Here is a 20,241-nt window from a genome sequence, read left to right on the forward strand (position 1 = left end):
CATGAACCATGAAATTCCAGATGTTCAAGCTGGATTTAGGAAAGGCAGAGGAACCAGAGATCAAACTGCCAACATCTTTTGGATCATCGAAAAAGCAAGAAAATTCCTGAAAAATATCTACTTCTGCTTTATTGACTATGCCAAAGCCTTTGACTGTGTGGATCACAACAAACTGTGGAACATTCTTAAAGAGATGGGAATACCAGACCACCTTATCTGCCTCCTGAGAAATCTGTATGCAGGTCAAGAAGTAACAGTTAGAACCAAACATGGAACAACAGATTGGTTCCAAATTAGGAAAGGAGTACGTCAAGGCTGAATATATTGTCACCTTGCTTATTTAACTTACATGCAGAGTACATCATGCGAAATGCCAAGCTTGATGAAGCACAAGCCTGAATCAAGACTGCAGGGAGAAATATCAATAACTTCAGATATGCATTTGACACCACCCTTATGGCAGAAAGTGAAGAGGAAAGAGCCTCCTGATGAAACTGAGAGATAAGAGCGAATAAGCTGGCTTAAAACTCAACATTCAAAAAATTATCATCACAGCATGCATCCAGTCCCATCACTTTATGGCAAATAGATGGGGAAACAATGGAAACAATAACAGACTTTATTCTCTTGGGCTTCAAAATCACTGCAGGTGGTGACTGCAGCCATGAAATTAAGAGACGCTTGCTCCTTGGAAGAAAAGCTATCACCAATCTAGACATAAACAGCATATTAAAAAGCAGAGACATTACTTTGCCAACAAAGGTCTGTCTAGTCAAACTATGGTTTTTCCAGTAGTCATGTATGGATGTGAGAGTTGGGACCATAAAGGAAGCTGAGCTCTGAAGAAATGATGCTTTTGAACTGTGGTGTTGGAGAAGACTCTTGAGAGTTCCTTGGACAGCAAAGAGATCAAACCAGTCCATCGTAAAGGAAATCAGTCCTGAATATTCATTGGAAGGACTGATGTTGAAGTTGAGGCTCCAATACTTCGGCTACCTGATGTGAAGAACTCACTCCTTGGAAAAGACCCTGACGCTGGGAAAGATTGAAGGCAGGAAGAGAAGGGGATGACAGAGGATGAGATGGTTGGATGGCATCACCAACTCAATGGACTTGAGCTTGAGCAAGTTTCAGGAGTTGGTGATGGACAGAGTGGCTTGGTGTGCTGCAGTCCATGAGGTCAGAAAGAGTGGGACACGACTGAGCAACTGAACTGAACCATGATTATATGAGCACCTCAAATATTATGGTCAATTCTTTGAAAAGTTAAAGAGTTACTATATGGCCCAGCAATTTCCCACCTACTTATATACTTGAGAACACAGAAAATACATACAGAAAAAAATTATACATATTCACAGCTGCTGCTGCTGCTAAGTCACATCAGTCATGTCCGAGTCTGTGTGACCCCACAGATGGAAGCCCACCAGGCTCCCCTATCCCTGGGATTCTCCAGGCAAGAACACTGGAGTGGGTTGCCATTTCCTTCTCCAATGCATGAAAGTGAAAACTGAAAGTGAAGTCGCTCAGTTGTGTCCGACTCTTAGCGACCCGATGGACTGCAGCCTACCAGGCTCCTCCATCCATGGGATTTCCCAGGCAAGAGTACTGGAGTGGGGTGCCATTGCCTTCTCCGATATTCACAGCAATGTTATCCAAAACGGTTAAGTGTAAATAATGGAAATGTCCATCAACTGATGAGCAGATAAACAAAATGTAGTATATCCATACAGCAGATCATGCAGCCATAAAAAAGAACTAAATACTGATTCATGCTATAAAATATAGATATGTCAAGAAAACATTATGTTAAGTGAGTCAGTCACAAAGGTCACATACTGTATCATTCATTCCATTTATATCAAATGTCCTAAACAGGCAAAACCACAGAAACAGAAAATCAACTGATGGTTTCCTAGAGTTGGGGGAATTGGGGAGAAAAAGGAGTGACTACTAATGGATATAGGGCTTCTTCCAAGGGTGATGAAAAAGTCTTAGATAGTGGTGAAAAAAAAAAAAAACAAACCAGTATGATCTACAGAGATGAGTCAGCTGAGGGCGATTTCAAAATTACTAACTTAAGAAACAGTTAGAACTGGACATGGAACAACAGACTGGTTCCAAATAGGAAAAGGAGTACGTCAAGGCTGTATATCGTCACCCTGCTTATTTAACTTCTATGCAGAGTACATCATGAGAAACACTGGACTGGAAGAAACACAAGCTGGAATCAAGACTGCTGGAAGAAATATCAATAACCTCAGATATGCAGATGACACCACCCTTATGGCAGAAAGTGAAGAGAAGCTAAAAAGCCTCTTGATGAAAGTGAAAGAGGAGAGTGAAAAAGTTGGCTTAAAGCTCAACATTCAGAAAACGAAGATCATGGCATCTGGTCCCATCACTTCATGGGAAATAGATGGGGAAACAGTGGAGACAGTGTCAGACTTTAATTTTTTGGGCTCCAAAATCACTGCAGATGGTGACTGCAGTGAAATTAAAAGACGCTTACTCCTTGGAAGAAAAGTTATGACCAACCTAGACAGTATATTCAAAAGCAGAGACATTACTTTGCCGACTAAGGTCTGTCTAGTCAAGGCTATGGTTTTTCCTGTGGTCATGTATGGATGTGAGAGTTGGACTGTGAAGAAGGCTGAGCGCTGAAGAATTGATGCTTTTGAACTGAACTGTTGGAGAAGACTCTTGAGAGTCCCTTGGACTGCAAGGAGATCCAACCAGTCCATTCTAAAGGAGATCAGCCCTGGGATTTCTTTGGAAGGAATGATGCTAAAGCTGAAACTCCAGCACTTTGGCCACCTCATGCGAAGAGTTGACTCATTAGAAAAGACTCTGATGCTGGGAGGGATTGGGGGCAGGAGGAGAAGGGGACGACCAAGGATGAGATGGCTGGATGGCATCACGGACTTGATGGACGTGAGTCTGAGTGAACTCCGGGAGACGGTGATGAACAGGGAGGCCTGGTGTGCTGCAATTCACGGGGTCGCAAAGAGTAGGACACGACTGAACGACTGAATTGAACTGAACTTAAGAAATGCAATTTTGAAAACAGTTCACAAGCAATTTTACGAAAGCAGTAAATCAAGATACAGGACATTTTCATCACCTCCAAATGTTTCCTAATGAATCCTGGTAATCCCCTCCTCCTGCCCCTCCCTGCCCTCAAGCAGCCACTGATCACTCCGTGATTTGCATTTTCTCAAATTTTTATACTTTGTAGGAGTTCAAGTAAAGGGAATCGTACTATATGTATTCTTTCACTCAGCTTAATTATTTTGAGATTCATTCTAATTTTTACATGAATCAAGGGTTTATGTTGAGTCACATTCCACATACTTTATATTGCTGAGCAGTATTTCCATACTGTGGATATACCACAATTTGTTTATCCATCCACCTGTTGATGGGCTCTTGGAATGTTTCTAATTTTTATTATTACAATAGTTGCTATGCACAATTATGTACATATCTTAGGGGAGTACAATGGTTAAATCATATGGCTGATATATCTAAGAAAAAAAAAGCCTGTTTGCTAAAGTGGTTGGACCATTTTTACAATCAATTTCAGTTGCTCCACAGCCTTACCAAAAGTTAATACCGTCAGTCTTTTAAAGTTTAGCCATCCTGATAACTATGTAGTAGCTCACTCTGGTGAGTTGTTGTTTTTTTGTTTTTGGCCATACCACGCAGCATGAGGATCTTAGTTTCCCACCCAGGGATTGAACCATGCCCTCTCCAGTGGAAGATCGAGAGTCCTAACGACTAGACCGCCAGGGAATTCCCTCATTGTGGTTTTAATGGGCATTTTCCTAACTACTCAGCGGACATGAATTTGAGCAAACTCCAGGAGGTAGTGCGCGGGACAGAGGAGCCTGGCATGCTGCAGTCCATGCAGTCACAAAGAATCAGACACAACTAAACAACAACAACAAACAACAACTAACAATGTTGAGATTTCTTTTGCCGTCTATACACCTTCTTTGGTAAAGGAGATTGTTTAAATCTTTTGCCGTTTTCTAAAAATGGGTTGTTTTCTCATTATTCCATTTTAAGAGGTCTCTACATAGCCTGGATACAAGTTTTCAATCAAATATAAAATTCCTAAATTTTCTAAAAATACAGAGTATTCAAATACTATTCACAAAGAAAAAAAATATGATGTCCACTACCCACCCACCCCTTAAAATGTAAACACTGTGCCATAAATTATCTCATGAAAAGTACTTTTTTCCAAATGAGTTTAAGCTTACAGACTATAGATGTGGTCAACTGGCAGTCACTGAACAAAAAACTGGCAAGGCTGACACCAAAACTATTTTCTGTTTCATTCTTCTTCTTTCAGTTACCATTGAGTTTACATTACATTCTTTGCTTGGCAACAGAATTACTGGTGTGAGCTTAGTACTGAATTAGAGAAACACAGTTATTCTTTGAACAACTGCTGAAGAGTTCTGGAGTTGATATTTCCAAATGGACTGGCTGTGAAGTAGGCAGCACTATGAAATGAGCTCTTTTAACTCTTTATACTAAAAAGTGAGACAGACGAAAGATTTGGTTGAATTAATTCAAGCTTTAAGATCACATCCAGGGTGCAGCTGCTCAAAGAATCCAAACTCTACCTGGCATTTAAGTATAAGCCCTCTGGCTGAGACTGAGAAGAAAAGCAAACAGCTAAAAGGAAGACTTACTTGGGAAAAGAAAGTTAAAGATTTGAAATCTTTAACTTTTTTTTACTAGGTTTAATCATTTAAAATTATCACCTTTGTAGGTCAAGAGCAATAGAATATCAACAGTTTTATTTAGCTCAGCTTAATTTAAGTTGTTCTTGATTACTTCAGAGCCTTCTCCACAGGTTCCAGGAGCATACACAAAAGAGCATAGCTGGTACTGGAGAGAGACTTTATGAAGGTAGACATAATATTGCCCTCCCAGACTACTCATCTCCTCGCCTAACTGCCAGAGTTACTAGTCCCAGATCCTTGCTAACTACAGACTTCAATTACTAAACTCAAAGGTGAGCATGGAAGACTCAAGAGCTTGCACGACCACTTCTAACCTCTTTATTCATTCCTCATTACTCTTTCCTACCAGAGGAATGATGCTCTGATTGGTAAGTAGCAAAAACCTAACATCTGCTAAGTCACATTTCTCCAGTTGATGGAGTTCATGTATAAGGACTCTGTACAAAGGCTAAAGAAGTGTTCTGAGTATTTGTGCCTGCTCTGCTGCCTCTAATTCTCAGCAGGGGCATCCTGTGCAGACTTAGGATGTCCATTTGCCCATAGATCAAATGTGATTTCCAATTTCACTGAATACAAGTTAAATCCTTATTTCCATCTCCCTGGCATCTATGGTTTAATTCTCAACATGTTCTAGACTCTGAGATGAACTGAAGAGGTATGATCAATGATCAACCATCATGTATAGCCAGACACGTTTTAATACAGGATAACAGTTTAATATAGAGAATGCATGAAAGAGTATAAAGTCATAAAATATGTAACTCTTATAATTATGAAGACATAAGAAAAAAAATTGTTATAATCCTAAGTAAATTTTAAAAATCAGAAACACAACATATGATTATATCTGAAAACAGTTATGAAGCATAAATGTGAGAAATGGAAAGTATGAGAAAGGAAGAAAAAAAATGAGAAAGGGAGGGAAGGAAAGGATGAAATAAAAAATAAGGTAATGATAATATGGAAGACTTTTTAAAAATCTTCTTAATGTTGTTATAATATCTTTCAGTATTTATGCCTCAGGACAAAACCTGAAAGGAAATATATAAAGAAAGGGGGCTCTTAGAATAGCGAAATATGTATAGTGGAATAGCTGCATATGTACCAAAACAATTTTTATTTAAATAAATATAAATCAGGCTGCTCAGAGTACCTTGCCTTCTTGCACACCTGGGAGTTCTTTTTCTAGAAAACCATCTATCTTGTTTTCTGCTACTATGAAGCAAAAGCCATAGCCACTCTTGCACTGAAGTGATATACTCAGGAAAGCTGAGACTTTCAGATCAGATGTCTCACTGGCACCAGGTCACGGTCAGAAGCTTTCAAGTAATCAATGAAACGCTCAGATAGCAATGGGCTCAATTCCCCAGATTATCAACAGGGACCTCAGTATAGCTATGTCCCCTCTCTCTACAATCTGTTAGCAACATTTCTAAATTCACTCTCCACCAATCCTTACACATTACTCAAACATAGTTCCCATTTCACTGGCAACTCTTCTCTATCCTCATCTACTCTTCCTGTTTCCCCCATCCCAGATCTCATTCAGGAAAAGAAAAAATATATATATATATACACACACACACACATACACACACACACATATGCTTGGACTAAGCCTCTTCTAATATATCTAGTGTTTTAAGAATCCAGCATTAATAAATACTAATTAAGAAATAATCTCTTCATTGTACAAGCAACTCTGAAGAAAAATAGAGCAAAACTGAGCATAAGCATTTGCTGGAATTATCAACTGAAATATAGAAAAGAAAAATAACTCATTTCCAAACATAATTTCTTTCTAGGCTTTTCCTCTAGGGATATGGGTATAATTATTAACTTAAAGCCTATGAACACTGTCTAGAGGAAAAGTGTTTGTGTTTTCTCATCTCTTTGCTTATTTAAATTCCACCTACCCTTTAAGGCTCTAGTACTTGAAGCCTTGTTTTACCTTCTCCATGAATTAATAACAGCTAAAATTTATTAAGCACTCACTATACGGCAGGCACACTGGCCCACACACCTGGCATGTATCAACTCAATCCTCACAACAACCCTCTGAGGTAGGTATTATTATTTTCCCCAATTTACAAAGGAGGAAACAGAGGCACTGAAAAATTCTAAGTAATTTTGCCCAGTTTACATAGTCAGTAAGCAGTAGACCCAGGATTTAAACTCAGGCAATCTGGATCTGGGCATATCACTATGTCATTTGACCTCCTTTCCTAAACATCTTAGTCTTTTCAAAGACTGCAGCACACCTCATCTGTCCTTCCTACTGTCTGTCACATACACCCCACAATAAGTTTATTATACCCTCTGTACATTCTTTCTTGTATTCATACTTATTTCATATGTTTGCACTTGCTCCCCAACTAAATTATAAGTTCCTTGCACTCAAGGCAACTGTAACATTTGTTTCTTGCTCCAACTTTAGCAGAGTGCTAGAAGTGCACTCAACATACACTTCTTAGCTGATTTTTTTAATCCTTGACAACTTCTACAATATTAAAAGACAGGTTTTTTTCTATATAAGTGCAAAATATTTTAAAAGGAGAAAACTGAAATAGTCCCTTTGATGACAATGGAAAACTGGGTGTAATCATACCCTTGCTACAAATCCTGAAGAACATGATGTCACAGGCTATAACTAGGCAAAATTACTTCAACACCTGAAGGATAACTCATGCAGTGTCAGATTTAGCATTACTAAAGTTAGGAAACTGACGAAATATATATATTTATTTTTCTTCTGAATGCATCTTCTCCTAGTGAGTCATAACTATAAAACTTGTATTTCCATCTCCTAAAAGAGAACTAACACTTAAGGAAAATCAGATGAAGTTTTTCCTCTGCATATGTATAACCAGTAAGTGACAATCTGTGTTATCAGGAATAGCACACACAAGGAAAAAAACATACTAAAACTGGAAAGGCTTTCAGGCCTAGTGAGCAGAATCAATTTTAAGTAATGTTTTTTCATCCATCAAAACAAGAAAATGGGAGCTTAAAGACATAATCTATCTTGAATCACACTAACCAACCCACATACCAAGTCAGTTCAGAGTTAAGTAAAAAGCTTAATACCAGATATTGGGAAGTACCACAGACCATAAGTAAAAGAAAATACCCTTAATAAAACAGGATTATTACCCAAACATTAAGTTTCTTGACTATATATCTAATAACATAAAAAATCTGGGGAGCTGAGAATTCTCTAGTGGCCCAGTGGTTAGGACTTGGTGTTTTCACTACTGGGGCCCGGGTTCAATCCCTGGTCAAGGCACTAAGGAACAAACTAGGTTGGGAACTAAGATCCTACAAGCTGCATGGTGTGGCAAAAAAAAAAAAAAAAAGCCTGAGAGCTCCAAGTCTTAAAATAATTTTCAGAGGATAAAGGAGAGAAGCTTAGGGTTTTATGGGCTTCTTACTGAATACCAGTTTTCAGACACACCTGCAAATACAGTTTTAATTTATACACAAATAAATACTAAGAAGTTTTGCTTGTTCTCAAAACTTGAACTATTTCCAAAAAAGGTTAATGTGATCCTGAAATACAAAGAAATTCCGATTATGGGATTTAATTGTTTTTTTTTTTTTCCTTTTAGCATCTGTTAGCTTTCTAGGGCTAGCCAAACTATATGGCAGTAGGAGCAAAAGCAAACCAGGGTTTCCATAGGCGGAGGGGTCTACCCTTGTGAGATACAGTCTCTTAATGCTTATGAACAAAAAGTACTTAATGTCACTTAAACCTTAGGGCTCCCCTGGTGGCTCCAGGGTAAGGAATCCACCTGCCAATGCAGCAGAAACGGGTTCGCTCACTGATTCAGAAAGATCCCACATGTCACATGGCAACTAAGCTTGTGCACCACAACTACCAAGCGCATGCTCCAGAGCCCGAGAGCCACATCTACTGAGTCCACCTGTCACAACTACTGAAGCCCACATGCCCCAGAGTTTGTGCTTTGCAGTAAGAGAACCCACATTATATAAAGAACTGGAAATTAACTATAGGTTCTATCTCAAGACCTGGAAGGCAAGTAAATATCTTATACTTAATCTGGCACCCAAATTCCAATACATATACCAAATTACCATATTCATAAAAGGTAATCTCTAGAAACCAGTATCTCTGTGTAAAACTGTAGACTGTGCCTCAATGTGACTTCAATTAGAACTCATCCCCTGCTCTTTACTTGACTGTCATACCACTAAGAGTCTGCAACAGTTATTAAAAAAAATACACACAAGCTTTACATTCTCACACTATATACACAATATAGAAGCAGAAAATAACTGAAACACCACCTAATCAAAGGTTTACTAAAAATAACATGCCAAAGCCCCAACTACTGAACACAAATCCTTCTAGGACTACTCTTGCCTACATTTTCCTTAAACATTCTGAGGTTTTATTGCAATGGCAAGTGAAAATCTGTCACTGATTTAGCATGAGGCCACTACCTAAAGACTCCATAGAGCCAAAGGGAAACTTACCTCTGAAAACTGTGTTGATGTGCTGCTGCCACCACCTAAAAAACTGAAGAGAAAAAGCAATGAGAAGTGATTCTAGTTTCTATGCCCAGGAGTAAGCTTCCCTCCCAGAACCTAAATATAGAATGGTACAATGAGAACAAATCCCAATAAGGAAAAAGAACTCATCCCAACGTGACACCTACAAAGGAAATTATGAAGAACTTGCATTAATCTATGAAAATTAATAGACTTAAAACAAACTATAACAAACTACAAAATCAAGGCTAAATCAAGTGAAAAAAATTAGAGAGGGGCCATCACAGAGAAGGAAGAGGACCTACAGCCAGCAATGCAACTCAAATCTGAGTAAAGGAAGAAAAATATTTATTCTCAGAAGCTAAAAAATAAAACTAGATTCTCCAAATAATATTTCACTAAAAAACCACTAACCATCAGATGAACACACAACATTTGAAACTACTAGAAATGATTAAAAATTAGTAATGCAAGGGGTCTGGTACAATATTTAGCATCTTATAAAAGGGCTCCATAAATATTTTCTTCTGATGATGATTCTCTTACCCACCCCTCAGAGCCATCCTCCATTAAGACTTTACTAAACTCACCAAACAAGACTCTTCCACAGCCCTCTGCACTCTTGACTTTGATCCTAAATTTGACCTTGTATTATACATATCTAGAACTTGTTTCGTCCGTTTCTACTTCTTACCCTTCTTTCAGAAACATAAAATTCAGAGGGTAAAGACTGTATTTTATTAATACCACAAATATATGTATTTATTATGTATCAGCCATTATACAGAGCACTCAGCACTTTTCATAACACTGCTTTACTATATCCTGCATTGATAACTCAAAACAAAATGTTACTGAATTAATATTGCATGTGTAAACCCACTCTCAAAGACCAGGAAAAAATATTAGATCCCACCATCCCCATGAAATTTGCAAAGAGAAAAAACTGGCTAAAACACTTTGACAGAAAGGGGATGGAAAGAACCACAAGAATCGCTGGATATCACTTTTACTTTAAGACACATACAAGGGCACAAAAGTACACACATTAGCACACAAGCATGCACACACTCACCCCAATGATACAAAGTCCACAAATTACTAGAGCAGCTTTCATTTTCAGAATTACAATAGCAATCCAGGCACCGCACTCAGCTCATTGAGAAAACACACACACCCTGGTTAGTCTGGAACCAAAAGTGAAGAGGAGCTAAGAAGCCTCTTGATGAAAGTTAAAGAGGAGAGTGAAAAAGTTGGCTTAAAGCTCAACATTCAGAAAACAAAGATCATGGCATCTGGTCCCATCACTTCATGGGATATAGATGGGGAAACAGGGTCAGACTTTATTTTGGGGGGCTCCAAAATCACTGCAGATGGTGACTGCAGCCATGAAATTAAAAGACGCTTACTCCTTAGAAGAAAAGTTATGACCAACCTAGATAGTATATTCAAAAGCAGAGACATTACTTTGCCAACTAAGGTCCATCTAGTCAAGGCTATGGTTTTTCCTGTGGTCATGTATGGATGTGAGAGTTGGACTGTGAAGAAGGCTGAGCATCGAAGAATTGATGCTTTTGAACCGTGGTGTTGGAGAAGACTCTTGAGAGTCCCTTGGACTGCAAGGAGATCCAGCCAGTCCATTCTGAAGGAGATCAACCCTGGGATTTCTTTGGAAGGAATGATGCTAAAGCTGAAACTCCAGTACTCTGGCCACTTCATGAGAAGAGTTGAGTCATTGGAAAAGACTCTGATGCTGGGAGGAACTGGGGGCAGGAGGAGAAGGGGACGACAGAGGATGAGAGGCTAGATGGCATCACAGACTCGATGGACGTGTCTGAGTGAACTCTGGGAGATGGTGATGAACAGCGAGGCCTGGCGTGCTGCAATTCATGGGGTCACAAAGAGTCGGACACGACTGAGCGACTGAACTGAACTGAAAAGTGAAAAAACGAAAGCTAATGCCATTCTCTATCTATGGCATCATTCTCAAGCCTTATTCTCTGATTAGAAACCATTTGACAACTGTTATTTGTTTCAAAGGTTAAAATGTCTTTTGTAAAAAACACTTCCTCTGTAAAACAAGCCCCAAATTACCAGTACCTCTATGCTAGATAAATAATTAAATTACTACTGTGTATCCATTTTATTGCTCACGCCTAGACAGGCTTCCAGGGCTCTTCCTGCCTTTACCATATATTGATAGCTTCAAGGATTCAGGTATCTTTGGTAATTAAAGCTATTAACTCTTTCTTTTAGGGTTCTTCTATCCCTGCAACTCCCCCAGCCTTCCCTTTCCTTAAAATTTCTTTGTATAGTAAGAATGACAGAGCTGGGGTTCCTTGGTGGCTCAGTGGTGAAGAATCCACTTGCCAATGCAGGAGACACGGGTTTGATCCCCAATCCAGGAAGATCCCACATGCAGCATGGCAACCAAGTCTGTACACCACAACCCTTGAGCCCGTGCTGGAGAGCCTGGGAGCTGCAACTACTGAGCCCACTACTGAGCCCCACTCTACAGCCCATGTGCCACAACGATGGAAGCCCATAGGCCATAGAGCCCTTGGTCCACAACAAGAGAAGCCACCACAGTGAGAAGCCTGAGCACCACAACTGGAGAGTAGCCCCTGCTCGCAGCACCTAGTAAAAAGCCCATGCACAGCAACACAGGCCCAGCACAGTTCAGTTCAGTTCAGTCGCTCAGTCGTGTCCGATTCTTTGCGACCTCATGAACCGCAGCACGCCAGGCCTCCCTGTCCATCACCGACTCCCAGAGTTCACTCAAATTCATGTCCATCGAGTCGGTGATGCCATCCAGCCATCTCATCCTCTGTCGTCCCCTTCTCCTCCTGCCCCCAATCCCTCCCAGCATCAGAGCCCAGCACAGCCAAAAATAAATAAATAAATAATTTTTTAAAAAAGAATGATAGGGCTAATCATAGAGAAGGGATAATAAAAACAATTACATTTTTCTGAGAAATGTTACAAAGCTTACGAAAATTTACAAGATGCTCCTCCAGATGAATATCTAACAGCAAATGGAACCCATTATCCAATGTCCACATAAGGACTTACTCTCATTTTTACCATCCACTACTTAACACTGTAATTGCTAAGTATTCAAATCAGCAAATGTTCATAAACTTTATAGTAGGTGATTCTAAGCAAAGATTTCTTCAACTATTTAAAACACTGATCTTTCAAAAGACATCACCTTTGCATTTGAATATCTGCTACCAATAGCACCTGTATAAGACAACCTTTGACTCACAAACGCACAAATAAAAGATTAAGTCAAGTGAGAGCAGGACCCACAGAATTCAGTTTTCTTCTAGAAAAGATTCATCTTGTAGTTAATCACCAACCTCATGGCTGAAGAAACCAGGATTAGTATTCAAAACCTTTGAAAAAAATGCTCCCCCAAAAAACAACATGCTCTATAACACATGCAGAGCATACCCTGCTTGAAACAAGTATATAATGCAATTATAACAGCACAAATAAAAAGCTATCCCAAGTTAGCATGCCATCCACACAAAATTGCTAATTTTGCCATCATGCTAATCTTATAGATTGAGCTGGTATTGTGTTATTTAAAACCAAGATTACATCAAGTGTTTGTAGCAAACTAGATCTTCATGCCATATGTTGCCCCAGAAGCTCCAGGTCAGATTATACATATAATCACTGATCATTAATAAAATTAAACCAATTGTACATACTGTAAAATGTGTAGTTTTTCCTGGTTGTGGAAGGGGAACTTCAACTTTATATTCTGCCAACAGCAACAGTAAAGGAATTATTTACTGCCATTAAAACCCCCAAAGTCACTCCAATATTAAAAGAAGCCCTCCTATCAACACTATTCTACTTTTTATTACACTTTCATAGCTTTACTCATATTAACCAAGAAGGAATATGTAACAGTGTCATTTTCAGAAATAACTTTCCCCTTTTATAGGTTTTATACCATCAGTAAGAGCAACAAGAGCCAGTTTCAAGCATTACCAACACACTAATACTACAGTAGCAAGATGGTATGTTTAACCACAATAATCCTAATAAGCACAAGGGACCCAAAGCTTCCTCAAGAATCACAACTCAGTTTCCCTGGCTAGAACAGCCTGTTTATCTTGCTAGGTAATCTTTGTCAGAAGTTGCTCCCCAGCCCACCAAATGGGTATAAGAGCAATCTACCTTCAAGCAACAGAGTAGTCACTAAAAACCAATAGTCCAAGGGAAACCCCAAAGTCTCAGAAAATATATGAAAACTCACCAAATTTACTCTGATAGGGATACAGAGGTTTCCCAGGAATGCCACAGTAGATCTTAAGACACCTACTATCGTAGGCAATGGCAACCCACTCCAGTACTCTTGCCTGGAAAATCCCATGGACAGAGGAGTCTGGTAGGCTGCAGTCCATCAGGTCTCGAAGAGTCGGACACGACTGAGCGACTTCACTTTCACTTTTCACTTTCATGCATTGGAGAAGGAAATGGCAACCCACTCCAGTGTTCTTGCCTGGAGAATCCCAGGGACAGGGGAGCCTGGTGGGCTACAGTCTGTGGGGTTGCACAAAGTCGGACACAACTAAAGTGACTTAGCACTATCACAATATTTTCCTAATCTTCCCATTTTTCTTCCTCTTTGCCCTGCTACTTCTCTCTCTCAACAAAGAGTGTAAGTTATAAAACAAATTTCTTTATATTCATTCAGTTGATGCTAAAAAACATAATTTTGATAACAGAATGCTTGATTTATTCATGGGCTTGTACTATACCTGGAATCATCTGTCACTTCTTCAATAAAACCTGATTCACATCTGGGACAAGTATATTCCTATAAAAGAAAGGAAGACATAAATGAGAGTCTTTCACCAGAAAGCTAAGTATACAGTTACAGAACAATATGCGGTACACAAGCTGATGTTGTGAAATGTTGTTTGTACTTGCTGACTCCCAGGATAGTTTTTTCTGTTATACTCCGGCAAGTAATGAATTCCACGTGATAATTATAGAATGGCTTCATAAGTGATTCCCAGTGAAAGCTAAAAGGGAAGAATGTCAAAGTTTGGTTTTTTTAACTTGAACTTTATTTTAACTGTAATGAGTTCATTATCTAATTTTCTCTTCAAATCTAGTGAAAAAGCTCCAAGAGATGTATCAGAGCAGTAAAAGATTATAATACTCAATGGGTATAGAAATTGCTGTTTTTTTCTGCTATACTATTTTTTTCCTTTATCTACTCCGTGCCTTTTTGCCCCACTATCATAACCCAAGCTAGCACTGGCTCTAAACAATGACAGGAGACATAAACTGAATCACAGAATAGATCAATTTGTAGACTAGGAATTTACAGTGAAGTTTTTTTTTTTTTAACAGTGAAGTTTCGCAACACTTCTAACCTATTTTTTGATCATCAACGGTTCCAAATAAAACTTAAATATTCTCAGGTATTCTATAGACATGTTAATTATAATAACCAGAATAATTCCATTAGATCAACTTCTATTTCCTTCACTACCAGGAATCTTTCTTTTAATTAAATATCAAGCTTTTGGGCCAATTATCTGTGTCTAGAACTTCTGGGTTATCTTGATGGATTTCTCCACTCCAAGGATCTAACTGGATGGTTCAGACAGTAAAGAATCTGCCTGCAATGCAGGAGACTGGGGTTCGATCCCTGGGTCAGGAAGATCCCCTGGAGAAGGCAATGGCTACCCACTCCAGAATTCTTGTCTGGAGAATCCCATGGACAGAAGAGCCTGGCAGGTTACAGTCCATAGGGTCACAGAGAGTTGGACGTGACTGAACACATTGGGGCTGATAAGAAAGAATGTACTTCTAAGGTTGCTTTACCACAATTTTAAAAAGTATATTTTAATTATTAATACCTATTAAAATAGACCTGGGAAAGACATCTTCAACTATTTTCTTGCTCGCTACATTTTCTAAACCCCAAAGTTTGTCTTATCAGAAGGAAATGTAAGCTGTGTTTGCCTACTCAAACAAAGACAGTCAGAAATGTAACTCGAACATTCAAATGCTTTCTTAAAAGAGGCATAAAGAAAAAAATCAATCCCTTCTGTCAAGAAGACTAGTTTGGTAAGCAGTCAATACAATAAAAACATTTAAATTTAATAAAACAATTGCTTTAAGCAATGCATACTGGGAATATAAACAAAATACCAAAGTTCTCCTGAGGGAATCAGGGAAAGCTTTATCGGAAACAGACTTAAAATATTAGTCTATCTGCTCAATAAAAAAGGAAATTATGACTTAAAAATCGTAACAATAGAATACAGCATGCATGGTGGTTGGAGGGGAATGGTATGATGAGTGTGAATAGGCAGGCTGAAATCAGGCTATGGAAAACTTCAGATTGCCATGAAATTTATCCTGTAGAGCAGAAACTCTCAACCTTTTTTCTTCTCTACACACATGAAAGATGAGAAACACTAATAATGGGCATACTGTGAATTACTCCAGGCAGGTAACAACCTGGAGAACATATAAATTCCTGAGCCCCTCCCTCTGCTCCTCATCCCCTATCCTCCAAGGTAGCAGTAACTACATTCCTTTCTCTCCCACAAAGAAAGTTACCTGAAAGCAAGTGAGATGGCCTTTAGAAGGCTAACCTTAAATCTATTTTAATGTTTAAAGTTAAAAAGAAAAAAATCAATTAAAAAACACATTTCTCAAATCTACTCCTTGCCTTTTTGCCACACCATCATAACCCAAGCCAGCACTAGCTCTAAACAATGAATAAGTTCCCTCTTAAGTGCTCTCCTGCTTCTCTTCCAGCCTCTTCCCATCTGTTCTGCATGATAAAGTCAGAATGATCTTTCTAAAACATAAAACAGACCATATCATCCCATCTTAAAACCTTTCAACTATTTCCAGAAACACTCAGAATAAAATCAAACTCTTAAAAATGACTTGCAAGGCCTTGATTCAGCCGGCCCCTGTTTAACTTTGCAACCTCATTTCAGGCTACCTGCCTCAGTGAATTCCAGTCACAAAGACCTTTCAATTATTCTAACTCATCAAGCTGATCCCTGCCTCAAGCTTTCACACATTCTGCTCCTACAACTGAAAACACTATTCCCCTAACTCTTTGCATGGTAAGGGACTTCCAGTCTTTTAGGTCTCCATTTTGAGGTCACATTGGAAAGCCCCTCATTCACTATTCAGTCTAAAGTGCTTTCCTCCTCTTTTTAAAAAGAATTTATTTATCTTTGGTTGCACTGAGTCTTCGTTGCTGTGAGTTTTCTCTAGTTGCAGCAAGCAGGGGCTACTTATCGTTGCAGTGCATGGGCTTCCCATCGCAGTGGCTTCCCGTGTTGCGGAGCACAGGCTCTAGGCACACAGGCTTCAGCAGTTGTGGTGCAGAAGGCTTAGCTACTCTGCAGCATGTGGAATTCTCCTGGACCAGGAACTGAACCTGTGTCACCTGCATTGGCAGGCAGATTCCTATCCACTTGTAACACCAGGGAAGTCCTCTCCTCTTCTTATTTTCTCCTTATGGCTCCTAATTCATTCCTTTATAGCACTTATCAGAGTTTGTAATTATATATTTGTTTAATTCTTTCTTAATGTCTGTAACCATTCAGAAAGCTTTAAGTTTCATAAAGGCAGGGTTCAGATCAATTTTGTTTACCATTATATCCCTAAAACAGTCAGGTATTCAATAAATATTTACTGAATAAACAAACATGAAACTTCTTGCCACACACCTCACAACTAGGAGTCAAAGTAGCAGAATCTAATACAATCAGAGAATGGTTAGCGTGAAAGTAAACAACTAAAAGAGCTGGAAGTTTAAGAAGTTGGGGCCTGCCCATGGGATAGTAAAGCCTAAGATTTCAAAAGAAGCAATGTTCTGGATGATCACGAAGTCCAAGATACAGCTATGGTAGGTGGTGTAATAATTATACAATTATTATTGTATGCTAAAGCTGAAACATTAAAAGACGCTTACTCCTTGGAAGAAAAGTTATGACCAACCTAGATAGCACATTCAAAAGCAGAGACATTACATTGCCGACTAAGGACCATCTAGTCAAGGCTATGGTTTTTCCTGTGGTCATGTATGGATGTGAGAGTTGGACTGTGAAGAAGGCTGAGCATCGAAGAATTGATGCTTTTGAACTGAACTGTTGGAGAAGACTTTTGAGAGTCCCTTGGACTGCAAAGAGATCCAACCAGTCCATTCTGAAGGAGATCAGCCCTGGGATTTCTTTGGAAGGAATGATGCTAAAGCTGAAACTCCAGTACTTTGGCCACCTCATGCGAAGAGTTGACTCATTGGAAAAGACTCTGATGCTGGGAGGGATTGGGGGCAGGAGGAGAAGGGGACGACCGAGGATGAGATGGCTGGATGGCATCACTGACTAGATGGACGTGAATCTGAGTGAACTCCAGCAGTTGGTGATGGACAGGGAGGCCTGGCGTGCTACGATTCATGGGGTCGCAAAGAGTCGGACACGACTGAGCGACTGAACTGAACTGAATCACATTTATTTCATAATCAACATTAAGTATATATAGAAATATTATACATGTATTTTTAAAATTTTTAATTGGAGGATAATTGCTTTACAATATTGTGATGGTTTCTACCATATACCAACATGAATCAGCCATAGGTACACATTATGTCCCCTCCCTCTTAAATCTCCCTCCCACCTCCTACCCCATCCCACCCCCCTAGGCTGTCACAGAGCACCTGATTTGAGCTCAGTGCATCATAAAACAAATTTTCACTATCTAGTTTACATATGGTAAGTTATATTTCCGCGCTACACTCTCAGTTGGCCCCACCCACTTCTTCCCTCACTGTGTCCACAAGTCTGTTCTTTATGTCTGCGTCGCCACTGCTGCCCTGCAAACAGGCTCCTAGATTCCATATATATGTGTTAATACATGATATTTGTTTTTCTCCTTCTGACTTACTTTACTCTGTATAACAGGCTCTATATTCATCCACCTCAATAGGACTGAATGTAGTCTTTTTTATGGCTAATATTCTATTGTATGTATGTACCACAACTTTTTATTAATTCATCTGTCGATGGACCTCTAGGTTGCTTCCATGTCCCATGTATTGTAAATAGTGCTGCAATGAAAGCTGGGGCACATATGGCTCTTTCAATTATGGTTTTCTCAGGGTATATGCCCAATGGTGGGACTGTTGCATCATATGGCAATTCTACTCCTAGTTTTTTAAGCACTATCCATAATGTTCTCCATAGTGAGTTATCAATTTACATTCCCACCATGGAGTAAGTAAGGTCTTTAAAGGGTCATCTACACTGATCCTGAACTTTCAATGATGTTTAGAACTGTGATAAAAAGAAAATAATTTCAGAAGGTAGATATCATAATTGGGAAGACAGAAGAGAGACTTGAAGCAAGAATCACACTGATTTAGAGTAGAGAAATGTACAAGTTCTCTCTTCGTGATCCCAGACATAGTTCTAAGAACCACATCACTGAATCTGGAGAGCCCTATGACTTCTTTACCTATAGGATACTGAGCTAATTCCAGACAATGTTCTTAACTGCCTAACAGTTTCTGCTTTCTGAGTCTTAAAGAACTGAGCAGTCACACAAGTCTGGGCTACTCTGCTGGACAGCAAGCAAAGAGGAACTAAAGAACCTCTTGATGAGGTGAAAGAAGAAAGTGAAAAGCCTGGCTTAAAACTCAATATTCAAAAAAAGACCATCATTACATCCAGTCCCATCACTTCACTGCAAACAGAAGAGGAAAAAGTAGAAACAGTGACAGATTTTACTTTCTTGGGCTCCAAAACCACTTCAGTCAATGACTGCAGCCAAGAAATTAAAAGATACTAGCTCCTTGGAAGAAAAGCTATGACAAACCTAAACAGCATATTAAAAAGCAGAGACATAATAACTTTGCCAACAAAAGTCTGTATAGTCAAACTATGGTTTTCCAGTAATCATATAAGGATATAAGAGTTGGACCACAAAGTTGAGTGCCAAAGAATTGATGCTTTTGAATTATGGTGCTGGAGAAGACTCTTGAGAGTCCCTTGGACAGCAAGGAGATCAAACCAGTCAATCCTAACAGAAATCCACCCTGAACATTCATTGCAAGGACTGATGCTGAAGCTCCAATACTTTGGCCACCTGAAGCAAAGTGTCGACTCACTGGAGAAGCCCCTGATGCGGAGAAAGATTGAGAGCAGGAGGAGAAAGGGGAGACAGAAGATGAGATGGTTGGATGGCATCATCAACTCAACAGACATGAGTTTAGCAAACTCCAAGAGATAGTGAAGGACAGGGAAGCCCAACATGCTGCAGTCAATGGGGTCACAAAGAGTCAGACATGACCTAGCAATTAAACAACAACTCTGCTGGACAGAGAGGTCACAGAGATGAGCACTGAGACATCACCGAAGGACTGGATTGTAAGAGGGAATAACTACCCTGGAAGTCCATCCCAGTAGGGCCTTCAGACGGCTCCCTCCAGTTTTGTGGACTACAAACAGATGAAAGATCTCAAGTGAAAATTGACGAGCTGAACTTTGTAAATCCATAAGAACATGAAAGATAATATAATAACTGTTTCAAGTCACTAAAGTTTGGGGTGACTTTTTAGGCAGTAACAGAAAACCAGAATATTGACCAAGGGATGAGAGTTTTGAATCTTGGTCTTTTTTGAATTCAAAACCCCATATTCTTTTCATTACACCTCACTGATTGACAATAATTACTCTTTTAAAGAAAGGAATAGGAACTATAATTTGCTGATGATTGAATAGAAAAGTTTATGTCAAGGCCAAATCAGGACTTGGGAGATTCAGCAACCTTCCAGACCCCTCCTTCCCTTAACAGGAGAGCATTACCCTGATGAACATACAATCCAGGGTCTGAAACCTTCTATCTTACAAGATCAGAAATTTAATCTAGCACTCAGAGAAGACCTGTCTCGTAAGAGGAAGAT

At 39.3% G+C, this 20,241-nt stretch overlaps 1 protein-coding gene across 3 annotated transcripts in view; it reads right to left on the minus strand.

Moving 5' to 3' along the window:
• Positions 1-20,241, minus strand: part of RNF115 (ring finger protein 115) — a 73,243-nt gene that overhangs the window by 36,661 nt on the left and 16,341 nt on the right. The window contains exons 1-3 of one of the 3 annotated variants that reach the window (XM_069602903.1): positions 13,546-13,832; positions 12,992-13,011; positions 9,258-9,300 (exon numbers count right to left, since the gene is read on the minus strand). In XM_069602903.1, the coding sequence (XP_069459004.1) occupies positions 9,258-9,300; positions 12,992-13,011; positions 13,546-13,662 (180 nt within the window). In that variant the 5' untranslated portion in view covers positions 13,663-13,832. Of the gene's footprint in view, positions 1-9,257; positions 9,301-12,991; positions 13,045-13,545; positions 13,833-14,050; positions 14,110-20,241 lie in introns of those variants that run through there. The other 2 variants (XM_069602888.1, XM_069602892.1) reach the window with 2 other exon arrangements.

The sequence above is a fragment of the Ovis canadensis genome, chromosome 1, assembly GCF_042477335.2.
Source record: "Ovis canadensis isolate MfBH-ARS-UI-01 breed Bighorn chromosome 1, ARS-UI_OviCan_v2, whole genome shotgun sequence".
In the NCBI taxonomy this organism is placed as follows: domain Eukaryota; kingdom Metazoa; phylum Chordata; class Mammalia; order Artiodactyla; family Bovidae; genus Ovis; species Ovis canadensis.